General features: G+C 50.0%; 1 protein-coding gene across 4 annotated transcripts; it reads right to left on the bottom strand.

Annotated features, from left to right (window-relative positions):
- Positions 1–1,884: 1,884 nt before the first annotated feature.
- On the bottom strand, positions 1,885–16,592 carry USP11 (ubiquitin specific peptidase 11). Of its 4 annotated transcripts, none has more exons than XM_072956223.1 (21): positions 16,381–16,592; positions 9,957–10,066; positions 9,653–9,783; positions 9,207–9,324; positions 8,929–9,074; positions 8,744–8,802; positions 8,518–8,617; positions 8,010–8,183; positions 7,755–7,913; positions 7,163–7,387; positions 6,935–7,018; positions 6,730–6,824; positions 5,843–6,049; positions 5,023–5,075; positions 4,580–4,837; positions 4,433–4,503; positions 4,127–4,239; positions 3,042–3,191; positions 2,831–2,946; positions 2,563–2,651; positions 1,885–2,490 (listed from the first exon to the last, which is right to left on the bottom strand). In XM_072956223.1, exons 1-21 carry the CDS (start codon positions 16,536–16,538, stop codon positions 2,353–2,355), a joined length of 2,754 nt encoding a protein of 917 aa, XP_072812324.1. In that variant the 5' UTR covers positions 16,539–16,592; the 3' UTR covers positions 1,885–2,352. The 4 variants fall into 4 exon arrangements, with proteins under 4 accessions (XP_072812324.1, XP_006213466.3, XP_072812325.1 ...); XM_006213404.4 differs by having other exon boundaries at positions 4,595–4,837; positions 16,381–16,590; XM_072956224.1 differs by lacking the exon at positions 16,381–16,592 and adding an exon at positions 15,712–16,134 and having other exon boundaries at positions 4,595–4,837.
- Between the last annotated feature and the right edge of the window lie 132 nt (positions 16,593–16,724).

The following is a 16,724-nucleotide window of genomic DNA, read 5'->3' as shown; positions in this document are numbered from 1 at the left end:
AAAAAAAAGAAAAAGCCATCTTCAGAGTCGTAGGAAAGCTTTGTGGCATTCTTACTCGCCCTTACCCCACCCTTCCCCTGGCGCCGATGGCAGCTGTGGTCTTGAAGCTGTAGCCCAGTCCCCAGTTTCCTCCCTTGAACTGGAGGGGACAGAGCAGCCTTTATTTGCAAGTGATGGTGTATGTACTCTATCCATCCACCTTGTCCCATGTTCCTTTCTTCTTGCCTTCTTCTGGAATTCATCATTCTATTGCCCTCCCTCTTCTTTGAAATTTATACTTTTTCAGGGGGTGGGGTGGGTGTAGCTCAGTGGTAGAGCATATCCTTAGCATGCACAGGGTCCTGAGTTCAATCTCCAGCACCTCCATTTAAAAAAATTTATAGTCTTTCTATTCTCTGGTCTGATAGCTTTTAATTTATCAAAATATAGTATTAGGCTAACTTAGAATCTTCTAGATGAATTCCTTTGGACATTTTAATCTATATCACAAATTCCCTCTTCAGCTATGTCTGACGTGGTATTAAACTCATCCCTTGACTTCTTAAATTCAGAGCAAGCGTAACTGTCTTACATGGACATCTGAGAACTGTAATATGAGGCATCTCTGTGTAATGGTGTCTCTTGTTTATTTCTCCTGATTCTTGGGCATGGTGTCCTTTCAAGATGTCTTTGGTCAAATCAGATAAGTTATTTTGAGTGAATTCATTTTAGGGTTTTTGTCCAGGACTGATTACCCATAGCTAATGAGGTCTTCCTGTGCTTAAAACTCATTTTGAACCAGCTCTTTAATGCGTGCTTCTTAATCTGCAAAATGGGGGTAACAGTGCTTAAACCATATGGGCTTCTTGAGGATTAAATGACAGCTTTCGAGTTCCTGGATCCAGTCCTGCCATTAATTAGTATTTCTGTTATTTTTGCTTAAGTCAGTTTGAGCTGAGTTCTTCACAGCAGCTACCTTGATTCTTGCGTGTGTCCACGGCACGACAGGGAGGTTTGTGGGTGACAAGGCTGGACTGAGTGACCCTCAGAGTGGGTCCTGCCAGGTCCGGTGCAAGGGCAGGGGGCTGGGAGGGGAAAACGAGGAGGCCCTTCCTGTGGGCATGGTCTCTCAGCTGCCCTGATCAGGATTCCCTTCCTCAGTGGCAAGAGCTGGGGTGCTTGCCTGTGTCCGGATACCTCCCCTGTCCACTCCACCCCGCCTCATGGTGGTCCCCACAGAAGCCCTGTTTCTGAGGTGATGGCGCCTGTGGGAAGGGTCAGGCGGGAGCTGTTGAGCGCTTAGAGGGCAGCTTGTGCTCAGACAGGCTGTGCTGCACTCACACTGTGGGAGGTGCTCCCACCTCACTCCTCAGGGGGCTGAGGCTGGAGGGGCCCTGCCAGGTGGGGAAGCTGCAGTCACAGTGGGATGGGGGAAGGGGTGGGACAGATACAGGATGCCCACAGGGACCCTCCTCCAGACACTACTGGGGGCCTATGAAGTGATCTGGTTACTGTCTTTATGTCCAGAAACCACACATTTGCCCGCATGGATGCCTGTGTGTTCCCGGTGCACCTTTCCCGCATCAGCTGTAGCCCAGATCATGTCCATAAAGATTTCCATCTTGGGTCCAAGGTCAAACAGCCCCTCCAGGGACTACCTGTAGTGTAACTGATAACCGTGTACTGACCTCCGGGCATAACTTGAGCAATTACTTGACCTCTGTATCTGTTTCCCCATCTGAGATTGGCAGTGACAGCTCCCGCAGGAGACTGCCGTGAGGATTCTGAGTCAGTGTCAGTAAAAACGCTTTGGAAAACGTCGGGCGTGCAGATGGTGCTTCAAAAGCACTTGGACTGGTACCTGGCACACCAACGGCGCTCAATAAGCACTCAGAGCAGCACCCCTCCCACACCTGGCATTTAATAAGCACACAGGCATAAAATGGGGGCTTAGGAAGTATGTGGGGGAAAAAAACCCACACTGCCAAGGAACACACTGGCACTTTTATATATACACAGCGCAAGGTACAGGGTCTCAATAAGAAAATACACTCTGTGTTGAGGTGCAGCCCACCACCCCCCCCTCAGAACACCCCAGGTTGAGGACAAGAGGGAAGGGGACAACCATAAATAGAGAATAGAAGGGAAGGGAATGCTCTAAGGGGCAAACACAGGCGGGGGACACAGTGCTGGGAGGAGACACGACCTCTTCTTCCCCAGGAGAGAGCAACATAGCAGCACAGGAGAACAGTAGCCACGACTAAGCCTGTGACGCCCGGAATGGGGCACCTAACACGGGTAAGAGGACAGGGGTGGGTTCGGGAAGGAAGAGAGCAGAGATGGCTTCCTTCCCTGTGGCAGGGCCCAGGCCCCTCAGTTAACATCCATGGATTCAGAGCTGGGTGGGGTACCGCAGGCAGGGGACGCTGAGGGCTCAGATAAGCCGGGCTGGGGTTGCAGGCGACGGGCCACGTCCTGGCGTTGGTAGAAGAGGACGTAGGCTGCCTTGGACTGCGAGGAGAGGACAGGAGTCAGTGTGGATCGGGCAGGGGGTGTCGGGAGAAGGGGGGGCGGAAATCACACCTCAATCTGGTTCTCAGTCACAGGCGAGACGCTGTTGTCGTCAAAGTAGTGCCACTGGCCGCTGTCCTTGTTGCAGGCAAATGTTGTGTCTGGAAAAAGAGGGGAAGCTGTCCTCGCCCACCGCCTGCCGCTAAGGGGTGTCCAGGTTCGCTCTCACTCCTCCGACCCCTCCCACCCCGACGACCTAGCCACTGGGCCACGTATCTAGCTCCCGCTGGGGACACCCTGACCCCCCCAGGGCGCGCCCCTGCTGCAGCCCAGCGCATACAGTGTCCATCTCGCAGGCCCCCGTAATGGTTGGAAACCGCGATGAGGTCATATTTGTACAGCTCCGGGGCCGACTCGTTCTGCGGCTTGATGACAAACTCGGAGAAGTCCAGGTCCCTGTGGGTGGGGAGACGGTTAATACCGGTAATACCGGTGGCGCTCCGTCCTCCCTTCCCTGCCTTCCCCCCAGCCGGCCTCCCCCCAACCCGGACCGGATAGGAAACTCCACAAGGGTGTCCAGCTTCTCGCGGGAGAACTTGGTGTAGGAAAAGCGCTTCAGGTGGATGATGAGCGTCTCGGGCAGCATCCACAGGTCCAGCTTCTTGGTGGCCAGCTGGTGCTGCTTGCAGGTGGGGCAGTACCTGCAGAAGGAGCCCGAGTCAGTCCGCAGGCACTTCCTCGGCACCTGCTGTGTGCTTTTTGTGCCGTGTAGCCTTCACGGGCCACGTCTGGCCCAGAGATGCTGCTCTTCCTCCTGGCCCGCCTGGTACAATACTTTGTTCTCTTGACACGTTAAAATCCTGCCATCCACTCACCAAGTACTTAGATCGCCCGTTGTATACGCTTTTGTACTGGCGTGTGTTTCTGTCTGGTTTCTGGTCTGTGAGACACTAGTCTTATTTTAGAGCCTGCCTCTGTCCCTCTGGTTTCTCTCTCCTGTTTTACTCACTCACCCGCTTGCCAGGTATTTACTGATGGCCTACTGTTGAACCCTTTGGCATTACTTTGTGTTTCTGGTCCCTTCCTGCTCTGTGGAGATGCTGCTCTGATTTTTGAGGCTGGATTTATCTTTTTGGTTCTCTCTTTGTGTTTGGTTTATTCTGCCAAGATCTAATGAGTGGTGTACTGCGCAGCCCGCGCTGTTATAATGAGGAGACAGACAGTGAACTTGAAAATCTTCATCCTCAAGGGATTCACTCTAACAGAAGGCAAAACATGCAACAAAGGATCTGGAATGTGACATGACGTGGTACTACAGAATTAGAAAGAAATGCTATGGAGGGAGGTGATGGCTGGGGGAGGAGGGTCTCTCTCTGATAAGGTGACAGTTGATGAGAAACCTGAACAAAACAAAGGTGGCCAAGTCCTGTAAGTAATGGGAGGAAGAATGTTCCTGGAAGAAGGAACAGCCAGGCACGGCTCTGAGGTGGGAACGCGCTCGGGGTGTTGGTGGCCAGGGTGGCAGGATGCACTGGAGTGACGGGGAGGGGTAAGGAGGTGTATTCAGTGGTAACAGGGAGCCAGGGATGTGCTCCCTCCCAACTGTACCCCCAGAGGCCCCGCTCTGGTCCCTCACCAGGGGTTTTCCTTCTCTAGGGTCTCAACAGTGGTGAAGAGCTCAATGCACTCCTGCAGCCGCACCGGAGCCTTCTTCAGCACGTAGCTGACGCAATCATGCTTCACGTAGCCCTAGGTCGGGGGAGACGGCCAGGTATGAGGATGGGAGGATAATAGGGAGTGCGGGCGGAGGACGCACGCTGAGTGGTTAAGAGCATGGACTTTGAAGCCAGGCGTCCAAGGCCCTGGGAGCCCTGAGGTCATGGGTCATGGCTCAGCAGAGGAGGGGGGGCGCCCCCCTCCCCATCCCTGGGATCTTATTTACCTCAGCCTCCACCTCGTCATAGTAACGCTTCTTCATCTCTGGCTCCCAGTCAATGGCAATGTATGGCTGGGCTGGGGGCAAGGGGAGGCGGTCATGGGCCCTGCTGCCAAGGAAACCCCACCTCCCACCTCCCCAACCCTGGCTCACAGCTGAAGGAGACACCATGGGTATCCTCGTTGAAGGTCGAGCGGTCGCTGGTCCCGTTGGAATTCACCGTCTGCAGGGTGAACAGATGCTTGCGCCGTGCCCGCTGGGGCCAGTGAGATGGTCCAGGGGAGTTGTCCACGGGGGCCCGGCTCCCGCTTGCGACTCCAGAGCTGGGTCCAGCCTGCTCCTGCCCAGGGTCTTGGGAGCTGCCCCCAGCCATCTGGCCAGGCTTAGGGATGGCGTCCTTGTCCTCCAGGTCTGCCAAGGGCAGGTGGGGGAGATCAGGGGTGGGACTGCGTGAGCCCAGGGGGCTGAGGTGCACATCCAGGGGGACCCTGTGTAGGATAGACCTACCCCACATACTCCCCGCCACTGACCCTCTCTCTGGAGGCGGGACTGCTCGTACAGACCCTCATCCTTGCCAATCCTCTCTCCTTCCTCACCTTTTTCATCCCCATCGTCCTCATCATCCGAGCTGGGTCTGGTCACATAGCGCCTGCCGACAGAGCAGAGGAGTCTCTCGAGGAGGAACACGAGGGCAGGGAGGGCAGAGCCTGGGGTTCTACGTTGCTTATGATGGGAAGCCACTGTGTTAGTGATGAGCCCAGAAAGCTTCAGGAGATGCCAGGGGAAGGAGGAAAGAGGTAGCCTGGCAATGTAGGATCTCGAGTGCCACAGTTAAGGAGTGTGGCTCTTAAGTACAAGCCACTGGTAAACAGGCACATAATATGCAGTAAGTAACCATCAGAAAAGGCCCCAAGGAGCACTTGTAAGGACAAGAGGGGGAGGAGAAGCCAAACAGTGCGTTGCTGTTTGCCTTGGTAAGGACTCTGGATTTTAAGCTCGATGTAAATCTGTCAGTAAAGAGGGGAGGGCATAGCTCAGTGGTAGAGCGCATGCTTAACATGCATGAGGTCTTGAGTTCAATCCCCAGTACCTCCATTAAAAAAAATTTTTTTTTAAGAATCTATCAGTAAAAACACAATTAACCAAGCCTCTCAGAGGACGAGGCAATTAAGCACAGGATGAAGTTGTCTGTAATTTGCCTGTTTTGTTCACCTCTGTATCCCCGGCACCTAGGAGAGGTGTGGCAAAGCCAGAAATTTAGACAGGAAAAACAAAAATCCCTGCAAGTTCCTCTCTGGCCATGTGAAGTTTGAGCTGTCTTCCTGGATGTGGGAGGGAGGCGGCAACTAAGCAGCTAGACACTTGGATCTGAGTTGTGACCCCCCACCTCCCCCTGACCCCGAACGGCGGACTCACGAGAGGCGGTACAGCAGGATGTGATACAGAGCATCCCAGGAGAGCCGGTCCCGGGGCACCGACACCAGGAGCGGGTGCCCAAAGAGCATCAGGCCATAGTAGGAGTTGTTGTAGTCCCGGGCTGGGGTGCGCTCCCGCAGGTAGATGGGGAGCACGACGTCCTCTCTGGAGTTCTCGCCGATAGCAGCCCTGCCTGACACCTCGTATCTGCGGGGGATGGACATCAGGCCACACCTGATCAGGACACCCAAGAGGGATTCGCAGACTCTGCCCCAGTTGTTCCAGCCACTCAACCACTCAGAGTCTTAAAAAATACTTTCAGAGTCTGAAGAGTCACCCAGAGTTTTGTGTTTTACAAACTGTTGGGTGAGTTACACAGTTTTATGTGCTGTTTAATAAAGTACTTTGGTGTTATCAGCACTGAGGGAGTTAAAAACTTTTTGTGATACAGGAATCTAAAGTCCTTTTCTTTTTGGAAAACCATTTGGTTTACAAAGAACCTTTCTACTCATAAAGTACTCTCTATTTTAGTTAGCCAAATTTGTTCTGAATGCTCTTATGTTCAGAAAGCTTCTTAGTGTTCCCTGCTTCGAAAATCACTTGGTTTTGGAGGACTGAAACATGAGTAAAGAGTAGAGGTCAGCATCCGGTATATAAGAGGTCCAAGGTAAGTACTGAATAAAATAAAGAAACAAGGGCCTCACATAACAAGGAAGAACACATCCAAGGACGCCCTGTAGAAAGATTTGTCACCCAACTCACTGACAGCCCCAAGCCCCTGCCGAGCAGGGCAGGTGCCAGTGAATCAGAGGAGGGGAGAGGGAAGGTGGTTAAACAGAGGAGGTTCCCGAGGACCCCCCTCCATCTGCCCCAGTCCTCTCACTCACATGAAGATATCATCTCGGTCCAAGATGCTGCTCAGGGACTCCTCGAGCTGGTAGATCTTATAGAAGCGGTGACTGAAGACATCCGCCACCATCATCTGGGAATGGAATACGAAGAGGGAACAGGTTGTCAGTCCCTAATATCTCCCCAGGCCCTTCTGCCTCCCTGTCCCTGAATCCCACCCTCCCTCCGACTGCAGAGCCTCACCCTTTCTGGTGAGATGCCAGTGTGCTTGGCCAGAGCCACACACAGATCCGAAATCTTGCCCTTCTTGGGGACCACGAGCCGGTGCTGAGGGAGAAACAGCAGCCACAAGAGAGCAGGAGCCAGGCGGCGGGTTAGTGCAGGGAACCCTGAGGCGCAGCAGAGCGCTCAGACTCTGAGCGCATGCGCTTCATTACATCTGTCCCCGTGTCCCCACCCACCCCCCCATACCTGCTCTGGCTTGCGGCGGGGGTCCATGGAGACAAAGAAGACCTCCATGACCCTCTTGTGGCTGACAGGCAGTGGGACACTGAGGTAGCAGAAGGGGTCAAAGGTCACAGACACGTTGCCACAATCAGGGCACACCAGCGTGGACTTGAAGAGGCCGTGGAAAGTGTCCACGATCACAGAATCGTTCCGCCGTTTGTGGTTCTGCCAGGCCTCCTGAGCAACCTCCTGTGAACAGCATCACGTGAGGCGGTGAGGCTTGCCCGGGGGCCGGGGGAGACCACGGTTTGCGGTGCATTCCCATGGGATGAAAGTTACGGTGGGGGCCACTGGTCAAGTCCAGAGGCAACTGGGGCTATCTGGGGACCGTGTTCACTGTCAGGGCTGGAGGTTATTTTGGACAGAAGACTGGGTGGGGGTTAACTCTGGGTTGGGTGTGGGGGCAGATGTGGTGTTGGGACTGAGGTCGGGGAAGAGGAGCATAACAGAAAATGGTGGGGTGTGGGATACCCCAGGGAGGCCAGAAAACCCCTGAGGTGAGGCCCTAGTGGCTTTAACGAGGCGCTCAGGATGGAGGCCTTTCAGGAGCACCCACCTGGTCCGGCCTCCCAGCGGCATCGCACAGCTCCACGTATTCCTTCTTCTTGACGCGATTGAGGTCCTCGTGCAGCCCGTCCAGGAGGAACGACAGCAGTTCCTGAGAGTCATGCTGCTGGTAGCCCAGAAACTGGGACGCAAAGTGGCCGACCTTGGTCTGAGAAGATGGGCAGGGCGGGCCGTCAGAGCGGGAGGGAGCTAGGAGGCTCAAGAGGAGCGGGGCGGAGGGGAGCAGCCCAGGGCTGAGCCCCACCTTGAACACATGGGGCACGATGGAGCGGTGGTGGCCAGACCACGCCTGCTTCACCAGGTCCGCGTAGGCCTCTGCGATCTCGCCCTTCATGCCCAGCGGGTTGCAGAAGTTGAGCTCCTCCAGGTAGCGGTTTTTGAGGAAGTACTCGGTGAGCTGTGGCACGTTGCTGAGGCACTGCAGGAGGCAGGGGCCCGGTGAACGCGGAGGAGAGGTCACCGAGGTGGGGACGGAGGAAAGGAAGCAAGGAGGAAGGGGAAAGGGGGAGGAGTGGGGGAGAGAAGAGAGCAGCATTTCAGGGGAAGGAAGAACGTGGTGACGAGGGAGAGAAGACAAGGGAACGCGCGGGCCATGGTGGCCAAAGGCGCTGACATTTCAGGAAGGGACGTGGGCACGTCAAGCCAGACTGTGGGGCCTTGGCTTCCAACCTGACCCCTTGCCCTGCAGTCCCCAACCCCCAATGCTCGAATCCACCCCTGCGCTGTGCCAGACCTCGCCCTAAGGGCCCAACCTGCAGGGCCGAGTTCATGAAGCACGTGTTGCCCAGATTGGTGAGACCACAGATGCCTGGCTGGCCCTGGAAATCCGCATCCTCCTCCGACGTGCTGCTCCTGGGGTGGATGAAAAAAACTCTCATCAGCTGAGGGCCTAGGACGCGCGGGTGACATATGCCCGCGGGCTCGGTCGTTCTGCCTGCCGTGGGACCCCGCTCTGGAGTGGGAAGCCCAAGGGCTCACATGGCGCGTGGTGCGCTGGGCCAAGTGCCGTCCTTGTTTCGGGTCTCCATGACGACCACCTGGGTTGGAGGAAGAGGAGTAAAAGCAGGAAAGGCATTCGTGAAGGGTCCACAGGCACCGAGCCCTCACTTCCCCCAACCTGAGCGCTGCTGGTGGCCAAGAAGGCACCCCCCGCCCGCCCTTACCTGCCCAGTCTTGAGAGCGGCGTCAAGCACTGTGACACGTGTGTTGCACAGTCTCTCAAAAGAACCCTCCGCGTTCTTGACCCACAGCCGTGTCTCTTCCTGGGGGCTCACCAGAAACTGCTCCCGAGCGGTGCGCACAACTAGGTCTGTGGAGGGTGATGGATTCAGGGTCTTCCTGGGACCCTGAAGGATCCACCCATCTTGGCATCAGACTCCTCAGGTCACCGAGCTGTGACAGTGGCTGGGGATGCCAACTCCTTCTTGCCCCTTAGACTCACCAATGGAATCTGTGTGGCTGAATTGAGCAGTGTGAGGTGTGTCCATATCACTGTGCTGGACCAGCAGCAGTTCTACTGGGTACACTTCGACCGTCTGGATGCCGGACAGCTCCACGACCTGGAAGGAGGGCAGGGCGCATACAGAGGTGTACCCACCCAGCACGCGCGCGACACAGGCGTGACGACCTGTGAGATCAGAGGAGCACACGCAGGCAAACACACGTGGCAGAGACACACTTGTGAGGGGAGCACGCAGCGGCGAGCAAAGACAGGGGACACACCAAGATACCGTGTAGGGACCTGGGAGGGGAGGCGAGTGCAGACACAGGTGTGTCCCCACAGCGTACGGAACACACAGGTCTGGACCCAACCTGGGCCTCTAAGGCCTGCCTTCTGCCCTCCCCACCACAGAAGCCACCCCCCAGCACCCTCCCCACCCACTCTACCTTGCGTTCAATGGCAGGCTGGCCATGCTCTAGACCATACCAGTCGACCAGGTAATGCCAGGCAGCCGCTGGGAGCAGCACATAGTCCTCACCTTCCACCAGTCCCTTCTTGAGGTGCCAGTTTACCTGGTCTGCATGAGAGTGGGGGGAGGTGGCAGAGGAACAATCAGGGAATGAAAGAGATGAGTCCCTCTGGCCATCTCACCAATGACCTAGCACAGAGAAGGGGCTTATGATCATCTGTTGGGACAGAGGGGACAAGAACTCCAGGGCTAGGCTGAGGGGGGAGGCAGAGGCCTGGTACCTTCAAAGAGCTCAGCATTGTTGATACAGCCAGGGAAGGGGCTGGAGTCCTGGTCTCCTCCCTGCACGTACACTTCCCAGTACTTGTACCAGTGCTGCCCCACGAGGAACCTGGAGCAGACAGGTAACAGGGGTGTCACATGGTTACCTGGGGGTTAGTGGTATCACTTCCCACAGTTATTAGACTGAAAGTACCAACATGTTACAAGTCAAGAGGACAAGTTTCGTGTACACCTAAAACTAACAGTGCTATGTTGATTATATTTCAATTTAAAAATAAATCTTCCCAGAATTCAACACTTAAAGAAACTTTCAGTATCATATAAAAACAGATTAGAAGCAAAATTTATTTGGTGCAACCCAGATTTGGATGGAATGCTTTACTTCTTAGGATATTAAGAGAGATTTGATTAAAAACAAACAAAAAAATGTGTTCAATAAGGCAAAAAAAACAAACCGCGCATCCATAGTGCCGGGAAACACAAGATTTTATTATAAACAATAAGTCACTTGTATTAGCCTGTGGGGTAACACAGTTAAATTAGGTTCAAAATGACTGTTATTTGCAGCCAATAAGACTTTAGCCATTTAAGTGTGCAGTGCTTATAAAGGATACAGAATTAGAGGCAAAAACCTTCAGCTAAGAAATGGATCGTTAAATTCTGAAAATCTGCCCAGAAACTGTAAAGAATTTATGATGCTAAAACAATCATAAGGGTTTCCTTCAAAGGCATCATTTTCTTCAAACGGCATATTGCCATTTTAAAATCATTTTTGTGTTTAGGATTTATTTTGGCTTTATAATAAATTTCTGAGCTTACGGTGACCAGCTCGCGTTGGAAAACATGTAACATAAAATTTACCATCAGAACCATTTTTAAGTGCACTTTAATCAGCTCTTTTAAAGGAGAAGCTTTTATATGCACTACTAGGATAAACATTTAGGACTGTTGAAAGCTGCCTTTGTAAAATGTCATGAGAAATTCTTAAGTCTGCAAAGCATTTGACGTACAGCGCTAAGTGAACATTAGCTGTTAACCGTTCCCACTCCAGGGCTTGGACATAAAAGTTCATGTATACATAAAGCCTGTCTTCCTCCCCACAAACCTGTTCTGCTATGGAATTTTTGGCACATCAAAGGCTGTCCCAAGTACTTAAGAGCCTCACTCAAATGCACACTTTTTAAAAAACCACAAAACTGTTGAAAAATATGTTACATTGTATTGGTTAGTTTTCCAGCATTTTATAAACTAGATTCTTTAAAATGGCAGCTTTTGTTTATGAAAGGATCGGAGAGGTGGGGGGATGGAGGTATAGAAAAACCTTGGTCAGGTCACCTGAATAGGCAAACATTTCTGTGGGTTGTTTTTTATTCGTTTATTTATTTTGGGGGTTGTAGTGACCCCCATATACCCTGCATTTCACTCATGCCGGCGACACCAACCTCCCCATCCCGGTGGCTCATACCACAGACACTTCCCATCACTCAGAAGACCCCATCACCGACCTCACCCCTCACCCCTCCATGGTTTTAACTGCCTCCATTGATGATCTGTGACATTAATTTACTCAGTAAAGCTAATTTATTGTTAATGAGACCTTGGATGCAAAGGGAGGCACAGCTCAACAGTTTTTTTTTTAAAGCAGTTTTAGGAAAACTAACATTAAAATCACTCTTTAAGGTGGTAAGCAAAACCCCCAGACCAGGCCACAACCTGAATTTCTAAAGGCTTCATAGAAGGCTGAAGTTTTGCACAAATTTTCACAAAATATTGCCACATTTTTCCAATTCAAAGACATGTTAAACAATTTTAACATCTTTGAATTGGGATGTCTCATAATCTGTCAGCTCGGGTGGCCATCACTGTAACTGAAAAGCACCCACTTTGTTACATTTACACCTACGTACTCCATTTTTTTGGTTGCTACTGTAAATGGTATCTTTGCAATTTTAATTTTCAAATTTCTTATTGCTAGTATATAGAAATAAAAATGGATCTTGTTAACATTACTTATGGTTGTATTTCCTCAAATTTGTTAAATCATATGAAATGCGTGCTTATGGAAAAAAAAATTACTAAACAGTATTTTCTGTCCTCTAGTTTTCTCTTGTGTCTGGAGAAAATATTGGTTGTTTTGGTTAATAATTGCACTAGGAATAATGACTATAGAGAAACTAGAAATATGGATATAAATTTAGAGAGATTATTTCCTACTTGTTTATTAAAAGGTTGTTAGCTTATCAGATGGTAAATGTACCATTACATTGTTCTAAATTTATGATTTATGTATCTGTATAAACCTAAACACATAGATAAAAAGGCACATAATTCAATCCTTTCTGTAAAGTGTTACATGAATAATGTACCAAAGGAGAACAATTAGAATTTGGGCCTCTTTCTGTGAAATGACTACATTAATTTATGCCCAGGTTGGAAGTTCCTTTTTTGTCACCAAATCACCGGTAACTCTTGGAGCTTTCTGACATCCTATTAACTCGGCTTGTAAAAAGAATTCTTGCTGTCAAAAAAAAGTTAAGCTCCTAATAATCTTTGTTGTTTATCAGTGTGTTCTACAAGGTTGACTATAAATATTTCTTGTCTTTACTTCAACTTACTTACCTCGTTTAAAAAAAAACTATTCTTGCTTTTTTCCCAAGTTCATAACAATAACACCATTAAAATGTTCTTTTATGCCTAAACTATCTCTGTGAGATACCACAAAGATCTGCTCCTTTGCCCTCCAAAACGAATGACAATAGGCACCCTCAGGTTTATCTAAAATTCCCCCAACTTTAATTAACATTTTTATAAAAGCTCTTTCATTTTTCAAACCGAATGCTTTTAAAAATGACAAACCAAAAAGTTTATCCTCCTCGGCTAATTATAATTAATTATATATAATTAGATATGCTAATATAAATTTCAATAATTGCATACTTTTCAGGCTAAAAAGCATACTCATGTTCAAGCAACAAAGACTAGTACAATAACTGCCTACCACAAGATTCCTCCCCACCCCCAGGACTCTAGACTCACAAACCCTTCCCTTTTTTGTTCACAAAAAAATCCAACTCAATTACAAGGGAATTGTCAGCAGCTTCTTGTTTATTTCTGTCATTAGATCCCAGTAGCCAGGCATATTTACCTGGTATAGGAGCTACAGCAGCAACGGCCAAAGGTGTGAAAATTTCAGTTGCTTTAGTTTTGGGTCTTCATTAAAGCTGATGGTTCCCTGTGCTGTGCAGGCTTCTCCATTGACAGAAAACCCTCAGCATTTCCAGGCTGATCTCTTAAGCTCCACTGAGATGTTGCTTTCCCTGCAAACTCACTATTGATTCTGCAACACTCAACTCAGCCATCCACCTTCCCTACCTGAACAAAGAGAACCCATGCTCGCTTACCTCTGTTAGGAAATTATCCGCACCCTGCACAGACCTAGAGGGCATAGATTTGAATTTTCTCTTAAAATTTAAGCGTCTCTTAGAAATTAAATCAGTTCAGACGGCCAAATTAATTAATTGTCCTCACCCAGTCCGTCAGATGATGAACAACGGAAGGTGCAAATATTAATACTGATATTAGGTACATGATCTGGGATTATTCCATGATTTTGAAATGCTTTATCAACACAAATTTCCTGATGACTGTAGCAAACCCCTATAAAAAGGACAGCAAATTAACGAATCTTGAGATGCTTTGCTCTAGATAAGCATTAAAAAAATGGAGTTAAGGAAAAATGCTGCATGGTATTATCCACATTAGCAGAGATAAACTGGCTTCAATACTGAACCAACATTGGTGGCATAATTTTTTTATTGACAGATCATAATTTTAAAAATTCACATAACATAAAATTAACCATTTTAAAAGTGAACAATTCAGTGGCATTTAGTACATTCACAGTGTTGTGCAACCACCACCTCTACCTACTTCCAAACCATTTTCAGCACCCCAAAAGGAAACCTGGTATGGGTGGGCTAATTTTAAAGGGTATTGGGCTGTAAAGGTAGGATGGGGCAGAAACCAAAGCCCCCAGGCCCTTCTGAACACCTCCAAGTGGGCTAAAAAAAAAAGTTCCAGTTATTGTTTATTCTCAGGATGGAGTGACGCTTTGCCTGGCTGGAGAGCTATAGTGTAATGGTGAAATAAATTGCTTGGTTTCATACTCACAGTTTGGGTGATCTCAACTTGTCTTATCAGTAACAGAAATATATATTTGTTATATATGGTTCTTCTGCTTAAAGAAATCTGTAAAATGAGCAAGCCTCACTCCTAAAGGCTCTCAGGTGAGAGCACGCTTGATGCATTGGAGGAACAGCAAGAGTTCAATATGGCCGGATGGAGAAAGTGAGGGGGAGGGTAATCAGAGGAGAGATGGAAAAAAAATCAGAGCCGGGGGACCAGCCTCACAATGGCAAAGCCTTGCAAGTCACAGTAAGAATTTTAGCATTTACACTGCAAGAGACAGGAAGACCGTTAAAACGTTTTTGAGGAATGGATGGACATAAATTTTTTTTTGAGAATTACTGCGTACAGAAAGAGGAAAACAGTACCTTTACAGGGGAGAAATCAAGCAGATACCACCTTCACCAAGTGATCAAGACAAACGTCACCAATGACGTCATGTGGATACCGAGTACCCACCTGATGAGATGCGAAGGCACACGGTATGCATCATCCAGTATAATTTCTTGCGTATCCTCCATAAAATGAAAGCTTAGACCACAAATACTACTTAGGGATGCACACAATGGTGGAAAAAGCGGTAGCGAAATTTAAATATTCAGGATAACAGTTTCCCGTGGCACAGGGAGGGGGATTTGCAGCGGGGAGGGGCACAGAAGGATTTCTTAAGGTAATTGTCTGAATCTTAACCTAGGTGGTGAACTCACAATTTTTTTTATTATTCTTTAAATTTTTTTCTTACCATGAAATAGACTCAGAAAAATTGCAAAAAATAGTAACAAAGAATTGTATGCTCTTCATTCGGATTCTCCAAATGTAACATTTTATCCCTTTGCTCTGTAATTGTTTCCTTAGATGTATCCTTTTATATGCTATTATTTCAACCATTTAAGAGTAAGCTGCTTACACGATGGTTCTTTACCCCTAAGTATTTCGGCGTGTATTTCCTAAAAACCAAGATATTCTCTTTCATAAGCAAAATACAATTATCAAAATCAAGAAATTAGCAGTACCAAAATCTAATCTACAGACCTTGGTAAAATTTTTACCAATTTTCCCATTCATATCTTTTACAGTGAAAGTGAGAAAATTAACTTTCTGAGAAAAAACTGATTTTTAAATGATTTATTTTTTCTGCTCCGGGATCCAATCCAGGATCACACGTTGCATTTGTTACCAAGACTCGTTAAATCCCATTAATTTCTTCAATCTGGAACAGTTCTTCATCCTTTGTCTTTCACGACCTTGAAATTTTTGAAGCGCACAGGCCGTTTATTTTTTATAGAATGTCCATCAACCTGTGCTATGCAAACGTTTCATGTAATCTTTTCAGGTCTTACGTATTTCACAATTTAAAAAACGAGCTGCAACTCGGCGAGAAATAAAATGAACCCAGGAACAGTACATTTCAAGCACTGGTTAGCAAAGAAATCAGTTAAACAAGAGCCGATTTATCAAGATACGCATTGACATTTTCAAAATTAGCTATTTTTTTCCCGATTACAAAAACACGACAGTCCTAAAACAGAAAGCAAATGTAACATTGAAGGCCCCGCCCGTGCCAATCACCTGCACTTTCTCCCGTCCTGGGAAGAAGGCCCCGGCCAGAGGCAAAAACCTCGCCGCGTCACAAACTTTGCTCATTCGCAGGCGCCATTTTCTGCTTCACAGGCACCACCTCCCCGCTGCGGTCTTTCCTCGGCCTCACGACACGCCCCTCGGCCTACGTCACAAGCCTCGTTCCCAGGCCCAGCTCCCTCCACCACGCAGGCTCTGACTCCCTCCCCTCGGCCCCCGGCCCTTCGGCTCAGATTCCTCTCCTCTGCCTGACGTCACCCGCCTCGCTGCCAAGTTCTCAGGCGCGGCGGAGCAAGATGCCACGGTACGCCGCGCACACCACGCTCCCCAGCTGTGTGGCCGGGACTGCCTCGTTCCCAGGTTCCAAACTGAACCATTGCAGGCCCGCCCCGGCCCGGCCCGGCCGCCGCGGCAGTTTCTCCTCCTGCACCGCCCCGGCCCGCCCCGCGCCGCTGCACAGCAAACCGCATCCAGTTCTCAGGCTTTAGGCTCCACCACCCAGGCCCCGCCCCTTTCCCAGCCGAGGCACTTTCCCCGCCCCTCTCACCCTCCGTCCCACAGGCCACTCCCCCCGCCCCCGCGACAGCTCTGCTGCGGACCTCGGCCGCCACGTTCCCCACCGTCCCCCGAGCTAAGGCTCTGCTTGCCGCTGTGCCTCACCAGCTTTCGCCCGCCCGCAGTGCACGCCCTCGCCCATTCTCGCCGTTCTCGATTTGGAGCCGCTGGCTCTCCAGGCCCGGCACCGTTTCGTGCTGTGGCTCTCGGTCCTCGGCCGCAGCCGCCCCCGCCAGACCCGCCGCGACCGCCGCCATAGCCATTTGCTCTCCTCTCACAGTCACCGCAGCTGGCTATAGGAAGAGGCCCCTCAACAGCAGCTTCCGGATTCTGGTCCCGGAAACGGAAGCAGAGCCCCCCAAATAGCCGGGGGGCTCCTGCAGTCTTGAAAGGGGACCCCACGCTGGGACGCACCGAAGGGCTAGGCGGGCATTGGACCGTGGGCGGTG

This window comes from Vicugna pacos, chromosome X (genome assembly GCF_048564905.1).
Source record: "Vicugna pacos chromosome X, VicPac4, whole genome shotgun sequence".
In the NCBI taxonomy this organism is placed as follows: Eukaryota; Metazoa; Chordata; class Mammalia; order Artiodactyla; family Camelidae; genus Vicugna; species Vicugna pacos.
This window is presented reverse-complemented; position numbering and strand designations above follow the sequence as displayed.

Excerpts from the sequence above, each read along its gene's own strand:
- USP11 (XM_072956223.1), bottom strand. The coding sequence starts at position 16,538 with ATGGCTATGGCGGCGGTCGCGGCGGGTCTGGCGGGGGCGGCTGCGGCC. Across the intron at positions 4,838-5,022 it reads GGACGATGGGGATGAAAAAG|ACCTGGAGGACAAGGACGCC; the intron begins GTGAGGAAGGAG and ends TGCCCTTGGCAG. Across the intron at positions 2,652-2,830 it reads GGGCCTGCGAGATGGACACT|ACACAACATTTGCCTGCAAC; the intron begins GTATGCGCTGGG and ends CTCTTTTTCCAG.